At 41.0% G+C, this 13,999-nt stretch overlaps 1 protein-coding gene across 10 annotated transcripts in view; it reads left to right on the top strand.

Annotated features, from left to right (window-relative positions):
• The window catches only part of ARVCF (ARVCF delta catenin family member), a 258,529-nt gene that overhangs the window by 174,461 nt on the left and 70,069 nt on the right, over positions 1-13,999 (top strand). For all 10 annotated transcript variants that reach the window (XM_069871075.1, XM_069871076.1, XM_069871071.1 and 7 more), the window contains 2 exons: positions 3,005-3,612; positions 8,850-9,349. In XM_069871075.1, coding sequence (XP_069727176.1) covers positions 3,005-3,612; positions 8,850-9,349 — 1,108 coding nt within the window. The remainder of the gene's footprint in view (positions 1-3,004; positions 3,613-8,849; positions 9,350-13,999) is intronic.

Below are 13,999 nucleotides of genomic sequence, written 5' to 3'. Positions count from 1 at the left end.
CTGTGCTAGTCTTGAAGACAGGAAGATAAGGCAAATTGGGAAAAAATTGCAAATTCATCTCCTGCATTCTGTGTTGGTCATATATATATATTACAAAAAAAATTTATAAATACTCAGTGGAGTACCAGAGCATAGTGAAAAACTCATTAAGTGTAACTGGTAGGTCACAAGTTATCTAGGCATTGATTTTCAAAGTGTTAAGAAATTCAGCTTTGTCTTTTTTTTGCATCCATGTACTGATACTGGTAGACTGTTGTCCCTGCCATAACGTTTCTGTGTTGTTACCTCATCCCAGCAGGAACACTGACATTGCTGGTGCAGACCTAGGGCAGTGATGCCTCTGGTGTGAAGCCTTCATCTGAGAGTCATGAGGTCAAAGCTTGTTCCTTCTTCCTTGCTTTTGCTGCAGCCAGACAGGGATGATGAGGGGTCTTGTGTTGTCTGATCTTGACAATTGTATAAAAAATTACATGTGACAAACAATAGGTGTGCACGGCAACACGTCTTGGAAAGAGAAACTCTGAATTGGAATTTAAGTATCTGGCTCCTGTTGAATCGTGCTGAAAGGGCTCTGCAAGGTTATGAGAGGGCTCTTCCTGGCATCTGGAAAGCTGCTTCTTTGTTCCTTCCTGGGAAAAAGTCAACTTTGTTTCATCAGATTGCTGAAATGCTGCCTTCCTTCCCGTTATTCCCATTACTGGTTCCCAGATTCCAAGAGTGCCCAGCAGTTTGCATCCAGTTTTGTCATCGCTCTGTAAAACTCGCGTGTGTCAGGCCTGAGAAACATTGCTTTTCCCACTGTTAGGACATCACTTATGAATGCATTGCTTTGAATAAAACTTTTGTTCTGGACTTCAGTAGAATGCTGGGCTGCGTTGCCTTGTTTCTGTCCATTTTACAAAGAGCTACTGTAAGCTACACCAGCTCTTTCTTCTCTAAATGCTGTCTAGTTGAAGGGCCGTGACAGAGTCTTGCTGATAACAGAGTGGAAAGCAGAAGTCTTGGGTACAGGTAATAAGCCAAACCCACTGTTGGATTCTATGTCATGAAATAAACTTTAGTTTCTAGTTTAGTTATTAAAATGTGTGCCTCTTAAAAAGGGGAGAAGGGGTTAGGAAGGAAGATTTGGTGGTATGGAAGCTGGCATATTTCCTGATGTTTATTTGCTACGGGAAACCCCTTTGGGTCGAAGAGGGGAGGTTCTTTCAGCTCTGGCCCAAATTGGATACTGAGGTCATGTTGAGACCTGGCTGCGCTTTGTTCGGCATCATCATGCTGTTTAATTACAATGTTGTTGGAGAGCCGCATGTGCTGCTCTCAGTCTTGTAGGAGTTCATTATTGCATTAGGCTGAAGTATCATTTGTTCACAGATGTCTCTGGGAAAAAGAAAGGCAGTTTGGGTGAATTTTTTTTCAATTTGGGGTTTCTGTGTGAAAACATCTGGCTTGGAGGATGTCTAGAGCTGCTTCAAGAGATGAACTCTTAATTATTTTGTCTTAGCAGCCGCTTGGCTAATCTGGTGCCAATCTAAATGTTTAGATCAGAGGCTATAGGTAGAAATCTCTATTTGGACTTCAGAGCCTCTGAGTAATTCAGGGATATGTGTTACAGGAACTGTTTCTCTTGATGTATACACTTTGTTCTGCAGCTTGCATGAAGAAAACTGTAATTTGCTGGTGCTTATTTACCTGCGTTACAGTTTACAAACCCGAAGTAACGTATTAACGGTTTTGTGTTCTTCCCATCCCTGTATGTAGTATTCTCTGGTGGGTTGATTCCCCTCTCATCTTGGTGGGTATATTGTTGGGTTGGTTGTTTTTTTCACAAGGACTGAAAGTCAGCATTTACTACAATTAGAGTAACTCTTTGTAGGCTGAAGTAACTTTATTAGGTTAGGGAGAGGATAGGTTGGCTTCTGCCAGACTGTGTTCTCCCCAAAACAGCTTTTACTGTCGCTCTGGAAGACAGATGAGAAGTTGATTGACCCCAGATACCGAGCAAAACAGAAGGTCCTTTGCTGGTTGGTTAATAGTGGTGGCTTTTGTCTGCCAGTGTCTTACGCAGATTACCAGGCCTTTACCCTTAAGTTAGAATGTTCTTGGAAACTCTTGTGCAGTCTTTGTTCCTACCCTTGAGCAAGAAACCCTGGACACAAGTGCCCTCTGGGCACTTGCATTTCCAGTTTTTATTGGTTATGTGAAATAATCTGGTTCTATCTGTGTTGACATGAGATGTGATATCTAGGAAGACAAGATAAAGATGTATTTGTGTACAGGTTATTTTCTTCTAATATTTTCAACAAGCTTGCCTAGTGCAGAATGTTTAGGGTAGTTGGTGTTTTTTACTGCCAAATAATGTTGCCAAACTAATGGAATGACACCAGCTGCCTGTTGGATACGTATGGTCATGGTCAGGTGTAAGCATATCTTGGAAGGGAAAGCAGTTGTGCTGTCTAAAAGTTAGAAGCCAGAAACTTTTACGTTTAAGATTGTAGTTTCCTGAGTGCTGCTGCCAAATTAGAGCTCCATCAAGTAACACAGTGGAACGGGTCAGGCAGGAGCATATAACTGTATTTGTGTCAAGCTAGAGAACGTGCTGTAGCATTTCTGCTAATAGTGGGAGCACAGGCTGTGGATCCTCAACACCCTAGTCTGTTCTAGGAATGATACCTCCCAAAAATATCTTGGAGCACATTGGAACTGGTGTAATGACTTTGCACTGCTTCCACACTGTCACGTGGCTGCAATGTTCTTGATTTGGTAGTAAGAGCCTCAGAGTGTGCTTGAATCTGCTCTAGCTTTTTATAGAAATGGTTTCCTGCTATTAAATCTTGAACTTAGTAGGGGAACCAATGACTACGCGAGTGCTTCTGTTCAACAGGCCTGCCACTCTAGTGTATGTTGTGATACTGTCTTCCTGGTTTACTGTTCTAGCTCCCTGTAGGTCTCATGACATTGTGCAGCAAGGAGGAAATTCATGTGTTTATTCACTGTTTCTTCACAGGTTACCAAAATGGTCAAAACGGTCACCACCAGAACAGTGCGTCAGGTGCCACTTGGGCCTGACGGCCTCCCGTCAATGGACGGCTCGTCTCCCATGGGCAGCTACACAGATTCAATAGACAGAAGGTACATGAAGAATGGGGAGCGATACATCACGCCCCAAGCATCATCCACGTTAAACAGATCTTACAACAGCTACAATGATTCTTACCCTGAAAGCCACGAAGGCCAGTATCGCCCTTATGTGGGTCATGATGGTTACGGAGACCTCTCTGATAACTACGGAAGCTTGTCTCGTGGTGTCAACTACCGCCCTCGCTATGCCTATGTGCCAGGAAACAGCTACAGGCCTGATGATGGTAGCTTCACTTTGCCAAGCAGAAGGGATAACTATGGTCCTGTTGCCCAGCCTCAAGTGCCAGTAGGTAGCAACATTGACTTGAACCGCTCCCAGCCAGAGCGCTTCCAGCCAGAGCCCTATGGACTGGAAGATGATAACCGTAGCCTTGGAGTTGATGATGAAGGATATGAACTGGATCCCGATTACTCCTCTGTGAACCGGAGGACATCTGCAGGTATCCCAGAGAGAGGAAGACCTCACAAAGGAAGGTAAAACCCATTTGTTGCCTAAATGCTAGTGTGCAGCTGTTTAGTTAATGTGTGCATTTGAACTCTTTCATGGTCTGGTAAGTTCTGGAATTACTTGGTAGAAAAACACGTAGAACCCATCATATTGTTAGCTCATAAGTTGCAGCAAAACACACATGAAATAAAGAAAAGTGAGGGCAGTGTTCAAGAACCCTTCACTGTTTCTAAGCCCCTTAGTTTAGGATGAATTTAGAAAGGAGACATGATTTGAAGAAGGGAGCAAATTTACTTTTTTGTTTTCCTGTTCCTAAAAGATTTAGGACTGTGTTGTCTTGCCCCGGAACCATTCCCATGCTAGCAAGGACGAAAGAGGGATTTGTAATCTGTGAGACTTCTGACAGGTCTGATGATATCCACATCTGCCAAATTAAAATTTTGAACGGCTAGCTGCGGTTGCAGATGAGCTGAAACCTGGTGGTGAAGGGATGCCTTTCTATAGAAAAGTGTGAGGTGTCTGACAGCCTCAGCCCCAGATCTTGTGCTGCCCACACACTATCAGCTGTGTGACCAGGTTGTGCTGAACCTCTCTGCAGGACCTAACAACCAGGTGATCATTTTGTCCTGTGGAGAGAAGAGCTGCTGCATTCTGCTTAATGTAACTTAAGTGACCAGTCACAAATTGCTTCTGATTCAGTCCTGTTTCCAAGGGATGTTCTATTTTATGCTGTATTTTTTGCTAATAGTTGTTTAGGCGGGGCTTGAAGCAATCGCTCTTGCATTTGGAGGACAAAAAAAAAAGCTTGGGAAGAGAGTCTTACTACTCATCCTGAGTAGGAACCTGAAAAACTTGAATGCATTGTTTTCCAAGCAGCGAACAGACTTTTGCATGTGCCTGCATGAATTCATATCTGCATGAGTCATGTTTTGATACGGTTTAATTCCTTATTATTTTTCTTTAGACTCTTTTTCCAGAGCTGTAGAGTGTGGAACTATCCACCTCTGTGTATAGGGGTCTTTAGACCCTCTTCCCTTTCTTGTCTTGGAGCACTCATCTTGGAAATGTAATGTCACCTATGGTTTCATTCATACTTGAATATCTCTGTATTCCTTTGCTTTTCTGGAAGCTCATTTTGAAATGAAACGGAATCAAGCACCTGCAAATTATCGTATATATTTTAAAAAGGGAGAGAAAAGGTATTCAGAAGTGTCTCCCAGAACTCCTTTTAAGTCCTTTGTGACATCCTTAATCTTGAAAACTTACCAACCAGAGGAACCACATCAGCATTTTATGGGGTTGAAGGGAATATCTGCAGCAAGTAGGTGCCAAAATATTGATCCATCTATCAGACTGTAACTGGTGCTCCTCTGCATCTCAGCACGTTTACAGTTCTTGTTAAAAACAGTCAAGCAGCAGTCCTTTTAAATATTTTATTAACAATTTTCAATCTGTATGCATGATGAATAATTAAATGTATTAGAACCTGCCCATTTGCTTTTTTTGAAGTTGTTTGGTGTTTTTTTTGAAACATCCCTTTGATTTATTGTTCCTTACAGTTTGGATAGGACCGATTTGTAATTTTGGGTTTGCATTTCTTTTGTTGTGAGTTTTTTCAATTTCTAGTATGATCAAGAGGCTTTGACAAGTAATTAGCCTGGCTGTGGCAGCACGCGTTAGCTGGTGAAAACATAAGAAGATTGTATGAGGGCCTCTAAGTAGGTATTTTTTGACATTTCAAAGAAATACTTGAACAATTCAATAAACCTGTATTTCAGATGCAGCACTGATCTGCAAAGAACTAAAGACTACAAACAGTGCTTTGTACTAGATGAGGGTAATTGCTACTTGATTATTCCTCTCTAGTTATTTTCAGTAGGAATAACTTTTTAAAAGAAAATTATCAAATTAATGTGATAAATCAATAGCTTTTATTTAAGAAAGTTTGTGTGTATAGAGTAGGTATAGTAACGCTGCTAGAAGATTTTCTATATTGCCCTGACTTTTGACTTGGGTTTCTTCATTACATTGTGGACAAAATTCTTCTGTTGGCTAACTCACTAAAACTTAAGTTCTCACATTTTCTTCCTAGTAAGAGCTGCCCTCACTTGTTAACAGTTTAAAGGCAGAATAAGGGTCTGTGCTGTCAGTTCCTGGTTTTGGTGCTGAGAGGGTTGACTGGAGGTTTTTCATCTTAGTCTGTGGTGATGAGCTTCAGCTCTGAGTGTTGAGGAGGCAACATGATGGTTTCTGGAGGGGCCCCTAGGCAAGGGTGTTACCAGTACAGACTGGTTTCCATCCCTTGCCTTCTCCGTGTGATCAGGGAGATAAGTGTCTGTCATCACTAGCCTTGTTTTACTCTACTTACTTCATTTTAAATTGGGGAAAAATGTGTCTCCTCACAAACATCTGCAAATCCAGAAAAGTGCACAAAGGTGTATTTTTTCCTTTGTTAGCTTTTCAGTGCTTGTGGTTGGGTTTGTTTCTTGTTTTCTTTATACTGAGTTTCTGCTGTAAGGTACATTATTCCCGGCAAGAATAATACCTGGTGCTTAATGATGTTTTCCTCAGCCTCTGCTCTGGTTTGGTTTGAGTCAGATTGCATAATAGATGGGGGTGAGAAAAAGGCATTTGGATGTATTATACTGATTTAATACCACTCAAATTTACTTGTGAAGTTATTTTACACGTCTTTAACTTTATGCCCTCTTTTCTTCATTTAGTAGTAGCACAGTTTGCACTTGCACTGGTGTAAAGTGCCTGTAGCACTTGGTCTCTCTTGTGTCTGTATGTGATTATTGGTATTGCAAGCATGTTATTAATAGTCTACTTTTTAGTGTATTTTTTCAGTGTAGAACATAATGGTTGGTATTTGTAGACAGACTTTCAGTCAGAGCTTCTGCCCTAATGTAATGAAACCAAGGAGCGCTATATAGAATCATAGAATAACCAGGTTGGAAGAGACCCACCGGATCATCGAGTCCAACCATTCCTATCAAATGTTTGGACTTGATGATCCGGTGGGTCAGGGAGAGAGTGCAGCGGGAGGCAGATAGGCCCAGCCTTGTGGTTCTGTTTGTAAGGGTTCATGGAAATATGATTCTGTGAAATAGTGCAAGCAAACTGCATCCCAAGACAATAATTATCATTGTGTGTTTGTATGGAGGAAAAGGAGAGAGAAACTTAATTGTGCAGGTATAATTGAGGTGGTGCACGGTTACCTTGTAGGCAACTGCTAGGACTGGGCCACGGTGAGTTGTGAGTTTCCCAGTTGAGCAAGCAACAATTGGGCACAGGGCGATTATTAACATTTAAGAATTTAATATGAGGATGAGTTGCAAAATGATTTTTTGGTTATAATTTTAATGCTGCTGTCCCAAATCTGCATCTGTAAAACCAGAACGTTGTTTGAGGAGTAGCTAAGGGGATTGTCAGTCCTTCTGCCCTGCCTATACACACAACAGAGAATCTTCTCAATGTTGTTACTTTCTTCTTAGAATGATGGAAACAGCTTTGTTCTGTAACAGAAAACATAACAGCTGTCCAGACACTGTAAATTGCTGTGTAGAGCAGCTACTGAATTATACATACATAAATAACTGCATCGATAAAAGGACTTCAGATTCATTTTGAGTTTTGGATACTGGCCCATTTTTATCCTTTCATTCAGTTTATGACTTAGAACAGCAATTAAAGCGACTTAAAGTCAGTAGAGGTGCTTTTAATGTTAAAAGTGTTAATTGTACAAGACTAAGTTCAGTCTCCACCTCCGGTTGCTCCTGTCCCCAGAGTCTGGTTTAATTAGCAGTCCCTTTAGGAGAACAGCAAGCCCCATTTTTTTTGAGTTCTAATGGTCTCTACTTCCGTCAGCAAGTCATCAGAAATCATTCAGAAACATCAGTCAGTGCTTAAAAGGAGTTCTTAAGAATCATTTGGTAGCAATTAAAACTACTTGCATGACTGAGATAACTACAATACTAAGATAGTAAGTAACTGTCCAGGAAAAAAACCCAAAACAATAAGGCAAAACGTTGCTGCTGTTTCGAAAAAATAAAATAAAATAAGAACATGGTAACATCTATTATAAGAAGTATTAGAGGGAAGGGAGGATGAAAAAGAAAAATCTTCTAGTCTTAACAATTCAAACAATGGGATTAATTGGGACTTTTATTCAGCTCTTCAACCCTCAGCCAAGCTAGCAAACCAGGGTGAGCCTTTGGGACGAAGCCTAGGATAAAATGAAAGCTGGAGTGTTTGTGGGAGTCCATGACTGGAAGGGTGCATGTTGCTGTATTGCCCTGTGGGTTTATTCACCTATAATAGTGAAAAATTTGTCATTGGGGGTCACTGTGTGCAAGCTCCAGGATTCCTTTGATGCCTCTCCTGAGGATGTCAGTATGGAGCATGGTAAGTGTCTCTTTGAATAAGGGATTAGGTACATCAGTGAATCTTGAACACATTCTGATGTTGTAAATGCCTTTCCTTACAAATCACTTGCAGAAATATTCTGCCTTTAGCAGCCAGTTGTAGGAAGGAATTGAAGGGGATATTTTTCTGAAGGTTAGACATTACAGTAGTGATTGTTAACAGAAACAAGAAATTTGTCGTACTTTTTTTTTTTTTTACTAATTTTGTCGTAATTTTTTAAAAAATATTTTTAAGAGTATGGGTATTTGTTGTGTGAGAGTGAACTTCCTTAGAATATTTTCAATTATGTTGATTTTAACCTTTTATCTAAATCAGCATGTTAGCTGGTTGTGATCCAAGACTTGGCTTTTCCATCATCTTAGATGTTGTTATGTATTTTGAGTTCAATGTGTTTGGGTGAGCTTCAACATGGAAACATAGTGGAACTCCTCAGACTTGCTGAAAACTGCCTGTGGTGTCTGCCCAGGCCTTGAATGCCTTTAATTATAGTTTTGGTTTGTTGCAGAAGTAGTGTCACTAATAAAGCTCAGTGTTTCCTACTGAATGTAATCCACCTCTGTCATAATTGTTTTGCTGCGTGACCAAGCTGAAAGCAGCCTTTCTGATGACTTACAGTTCCTGTCACCATTCCATTGCTGGCCAAACAATTACTATGCCGCAGTCCTATTACTGCTGGGTACTCAGCTAGGGTTAATTTTCAAGTTACTACGAATAAATTATTCGGAAGTATAAATATGCTGCCCCTAATAATGTTTGTGATACTAAGACGTGGTGTTTAAATGTGGGGTTTTTTTTTCCTCCCCTTTCTTTCTCTTGGGACTATTGCTTCTTACAGGGGCTACGATGACCCCATCGAGACAGAAATGGTTGAAGAGAGGATCCCTTACCTTCACGGCAGCTACACAGCACCGCTGGCACAGCCGGAAAGAGGAAGCATGGCCAGCATCGACCGTCTGGGGAAGCGCTCCCCCTCTATTGACAGCATTCGTAAAGACCCCAGGTGGAGGGACCCTGACCTCCCTGAAGTGATCGCCATGCTCAGCCACCCTATTGATCCAGTGAAGTCCAACGCCGCAGCCTACCTGCAGCACCTGTGCTATGAGAATGATAAAATCAAAAAGGATGTGAGGCATCTCAAAGGGATACCTGTCTTGGTGGGCCTGCTTGATCATCCAAAGCCAGAGGTCCATCGTAAAGCCTGTGGGGCTCTCAGAAACATCTCCTACGGGAAGGATAATGAAAACAAGGTTGCTATAAAGAACTGTGATGGGATCCCTGCATTGATCAGACTGCTGCGGAAGACAAATGACATGGAAGTCAGAGAGCTAATTACAGGTCAGTGGCTGTAGTTTCTTTAATGAATTGTTCTTTAGATGAGTCTTCTCAGCTTCAGGAACAAGAGTTTCTAGAGACTTGGAGCACTGAAGGGAGAATTCAGATCACAGGCTGCAGTTGTTTCTTTAGCAGCACAGTTTATGGTGTGAGAAAGTGTAAAGCAAACATGCCCTTCAGGAGGAAAGCGAATTCATCTGTGCGTGTAGTACATTCAGGTTTCCCTGGCTGCCAAGAGATGGATGGTGCTTCTTGGATGTAGCGTACAACTGCAAGTGGTTGACTTAGTGAAGCTTAAATGAGTTGTAGCAACTTCATTGACAGGTAATTTGTGGTGTGCTTGCCCTTAGCATGTTGTAATCATGAGGTAAGATATGCTAATCTAGAACTTTGCTTGTTAATCTCTTATAAAACAATCCTGCTGCCATGTCCCCACTGCTTCATACTGATAGAACAGTCAGTCTCCTCAGGAAAGCTTCAAGCCCCCAGTGCTGGGAACTTTTAGGCTATATGTAAAGTTGCAGTACTTCTAGGTTGAACTACTCAGATTTTAAGGAGCATTGAATTTACTGTTGAGATGCTGTGGACATGGACGGGGTTTGCTTCTTGCAGTAGTTGGGAAAGAAGGAATTAAATTTTGAAGTTGCTGAGTTCATGCATGTTTTACAGGGAGTTTTCAATTGCTTGTAACTCCATTATTCAACCTGGTTTTTATTTGAACTTAGTCTTGGACATCATCCAAAAAGACTAATAAAGTATACGCCAAGTTTCAAAGTTCATCCATTAAGTGGAAAAGGGTGGAAAAGTATGTCAGCTCTTAAACTAAGGAGAAATATATTGTTCTTCAGTCTCTCATAACTCATGAAAAGTGAAATGGATTTCCCTTTCTCTTCTCAGAAGCAGCAGGGGATGTTTGGATGGAGACCAGGGCAGTTGCTATGAATTTCAGTGCCAGAACAGTTTTTCAGAAAGTTTTGTGAGGACAAAAATGAGTTGAGGGCTGAAGCTGCTTGGCTGCCTTATCAGTACTGGCTTCTCCAGGCAGACCCTACTGCAAACACGGATTAAGCCATTAGAAGTAAGCATCATAAGTCTATAATAACCTCTAAAAAAATTATAGCAGCTCTCCCAGTTTTGACTGATAATCATAATTCTCCAAGATGAACAGTGGCTCTGGGTGTTCTAACTGTTCTTCCTCAGCCAGTATAAGTTACTTAGGAATCTAGATCTAAATGTGCAGCGTAAAAACTAGCAGGGATGTTTTTCCAATTTCCTTTTCCAGTGAGCCGGTAAAGGAACACTGTCTGTTTTGTCAGAGAGCCACTAAGTAGTATGTTTTGGTTGTGCTTTGATTGCTCGCTATGCTTTGTCTCTTAGCGTGGAAACTCTAGGTAGTGTTTATACTCAATTTGTTGCACTCATTTGGTATGATGGCTGACTTTTTTTTTTTTTTAAATAAAGAATATCTGTTTATCTACTCTTCTGGTTTACTGAAAACTCATTTCTCTGAGAGGAATAAATATATTTCTTTAGATTTGAGAAAGGAGAAGCAAGTCTATAATTTACTCTGAAGGAATAATCATTATAAAGCTAAGTGGCAATCAGTCACTTTTGAGATAGCAAAAACAAGCTGGATATTTTCCCTATCCACTCTAAATGGCGATTGCTTTGGTTTCCAGTTGATTAAGTAGTTTTAAAGTTCAAATACATTTTATTTGGCAGTAGCTCCTGCTACTTAAGTGTAGCATTTTTATTCTGCTTTAGGTTTTGCTATTTAAAGCTCTTTATTTCCCCTTACTGAGAAATACGAGGAGTACTGAGGGCATTAACCTGAACAGGTGTCCAGCAACAGATGATGTGCATTCAATCTCCACCTAGCCAGGAATAATTTCATTCCATTTCTAAAATGATATCACCAGATCCGGTGTGAGACATTCAAGCATCAGTACAGCAGAGCAGAGTATTCCAGCAATGCCTCTGTGACGGATGCTGGTGTGTTCGCAGTCAGTGTTCAAAGCCTCGGCTGATAATGTGGAATTGTCTGCTCGAAAAATGAGCTCCAAGAGTCAGCAGAGAGAAACAAGAGCCAACTTGAAGAGCAAAGGGAGCATTCAGCCAGGGCTGCCACAAAAGGACTGTGTTATGCAGCCTCAGAAATTCAGATCACAGTTCTGATGCTCTTGTGGTAGAAATCTTGACTTCCTATCCAGCTGCTTCTCCCTAGTGACAAACTTTGTTATCAAAGTTTTTCATTCTGTCTGGAGTGAAATCTCCAGGGACTTCTGCAGCAAACACAAAAAAATAAAAAAAAGAATAAGAGACAACAGCATACAGAGTTTGCTTGTTCATGTCTTTTACCAGGCTGCAGATTCAAGTTCGGTTTGACACATGGACTTCTCTGTGATTTAATACTCCTTTAACTCAAAACTGGCTGCCTTTTGAAGCAGAGTAGGCATCATCAGCTGGTCATCCCAGGTGTGGACAAATGGTAAAATAATCCTGCTCTCCAAAGAGATTTCTGTAATTTAAAGGAATTTAAATAATTCAGAGGTCCAAATTCAAGGGCATTTCCAGCCGTTTGGCTCCCTGAGTGTCAGTTGCTGCCTGCCTGCAGGACAGGAGGTACGTGGCAGCATATGACATGGTATTTGCAGAAGGAGAGGATGCTGAGGGTCAAGTCTTTGGCTGCATTACAGCCCCATGGCGTGTCGGTAAGTTGGTGCTCTCACCCAGCAGCCACAGCTGTCCAGAACAGTAGGAATCAGGCCAGCCGGCTGCCTCTGGTCTGTGGGTTCATGGAGGAAGGCAGAAACCTGCAGCGACGCGTTAAAAAGGCATAGGAGGGAGGAATTGGTTGTGTGATGCTCAGTGATAAATGAGGGAGACTTGATGTATCAGCAGCATGTTCCTTGACTGCTTCCCAGAATACATATTTTGGAGAATGAAGGTTGGACAAACATATTGAGATGCGATTTTAGAAGCAAGAAGCTGAGTACATGGATACAATGCTACAGCCAGATTAAGCAAGTCTGTAGCTTTTCTTTCAGATAGGACTGTTTGTAGCAGCATTTGACAACTTTTTCTGGGTTAATGCCATGTCTGTTGTCCCAGGCGTTCTTGATATATCTGCAGTGGCACTAAAATAAGATGTCCCTCAAGACAGATAGATGCGGGATGCATAAAAATACCTTCAAAAATCAAGAATACAAGCATAAAATATCACAAATCTCACTTTTGTTTCTATTTAAACTATGGAATTACAAAATGTCTCCCATATGATGCACTGAGAAAAGCTTGATTGAACTGTGAGTGTCCATAAATGAATCATGAATTGAGTTGTGATGAGAAATATTCCACAGAGTTCTCCCTTGCATCCCTTTCTAGTCTTGGAGCTGTAGTACTGAACTTCCAGTATATCGTTTTCTTGAGAAATGTAGAGGAATGAGAATTAAGCTGATAAGGAATTAAATCTGTTCTGATTGGGAAAGCTGCAGAAGTCTTATCTTGAGTGATAAGGGTTTTTTTGTGGAGGAAGTGTTCCCATCAGATATGCAAGATGAAAATTCTATTAACATCCTTTGAAAAGCTATCGAGCTGGTAGCTTTAATGAATAATTTTGTTCTTTGTGAGAACATTGAGAGTAATTTTGTTATTTAACAACAGTGCACTGACTTTAAGTGGTGCAGAACGTGATTTTCCCCATGTGATGTGTTGCCAAACTGGCTTTAATTGAAAAATGATTGACCTTCAAAATGTTCTGCAGAGGAAATATTTTGATCTAATATTGTAATAGAAACTTGCATATTGATCCACTTGCTCAGAATTTGTGCCTTCTGGTCATTTGTGTGCAAAGATTCGATGAGGCGCTAACTTATCTTTGAAGTGAATGTGCTGATTCTAGATGAGTGTTGCTCTTGGACGGCTCCTCCGAAGGTCCCTTCTCAGGATGTATTCTGTGTCACAGTATTTTGTGTGGAGGTTCTCAGCTTGACCACTACTGAACTGGAAGAAGCACAACTTCGGTGTTCAGGACTTCGAATGGCAAAGACAAATCTGTCAAACAAATGCATCCAGGATTACCATGTGACAACAAGTCTTGGAGGAATGCAGAGCAGAGCCCTTTATTCTCCCAAATCCTACATGATTTACCATGGACCTTAGATAAAAATTAAGCAGCTGCTTCATCTAGTTTCTTGGTGAATTGCATTTTTGTAAGTAAACAAGCACAGCAGGAAAAGATTGCTCTTTTATTCCACCAGATAAGAGCATCTATGTATTCTGCCACAGCTTCTTTAGAAATCTTTTCACAGCTCCAAGGAGGAGGAGATTTCAGAAATGATGACTGTGCCCCTAATCACTTATAATATTACATAAATCCTACAGCTCTGTTTATAGCTTATAGTAAATTTTAATGTGTTTTTATGATGATCGGTACTTTTGAAATAACTTGTAGGGATTGTCCCCACTTAACATGCTTGAAAGAGCAGAGGTAACACTTGTAGTTAGAAATACATACACATATTACATATTATCTTCATGAATGAAATAGGTTCATAGAATGGTTTGGGTTGGAAGGGACCTTAAAGCCCGTCCAGTTCCAACCTTCTGCTAGGGGCAGGGACACCTCCCATTGAGCGAGGCCACTGAAGGCCC

This window comes from Phaenicophaeus curvirostris, chromosome 17 (assembly GCF_032191515.1).
Source record: "Phaenicophaeus curvirostris isolate KB17595 chromosome 17, BPBGC_Pcur_1.0, whole genome shotgun sequence".
Taxonomy (NCBI): Eukaryota; Metazoa; Chordata; class Aves; order Cuculiformes; family Cuculidae; genus Phaenicophaeus; species Phaenicophaeus curvirostris.
This window is presented reverse-complemented; position numbering and strand designations above follow the sequence as displayed.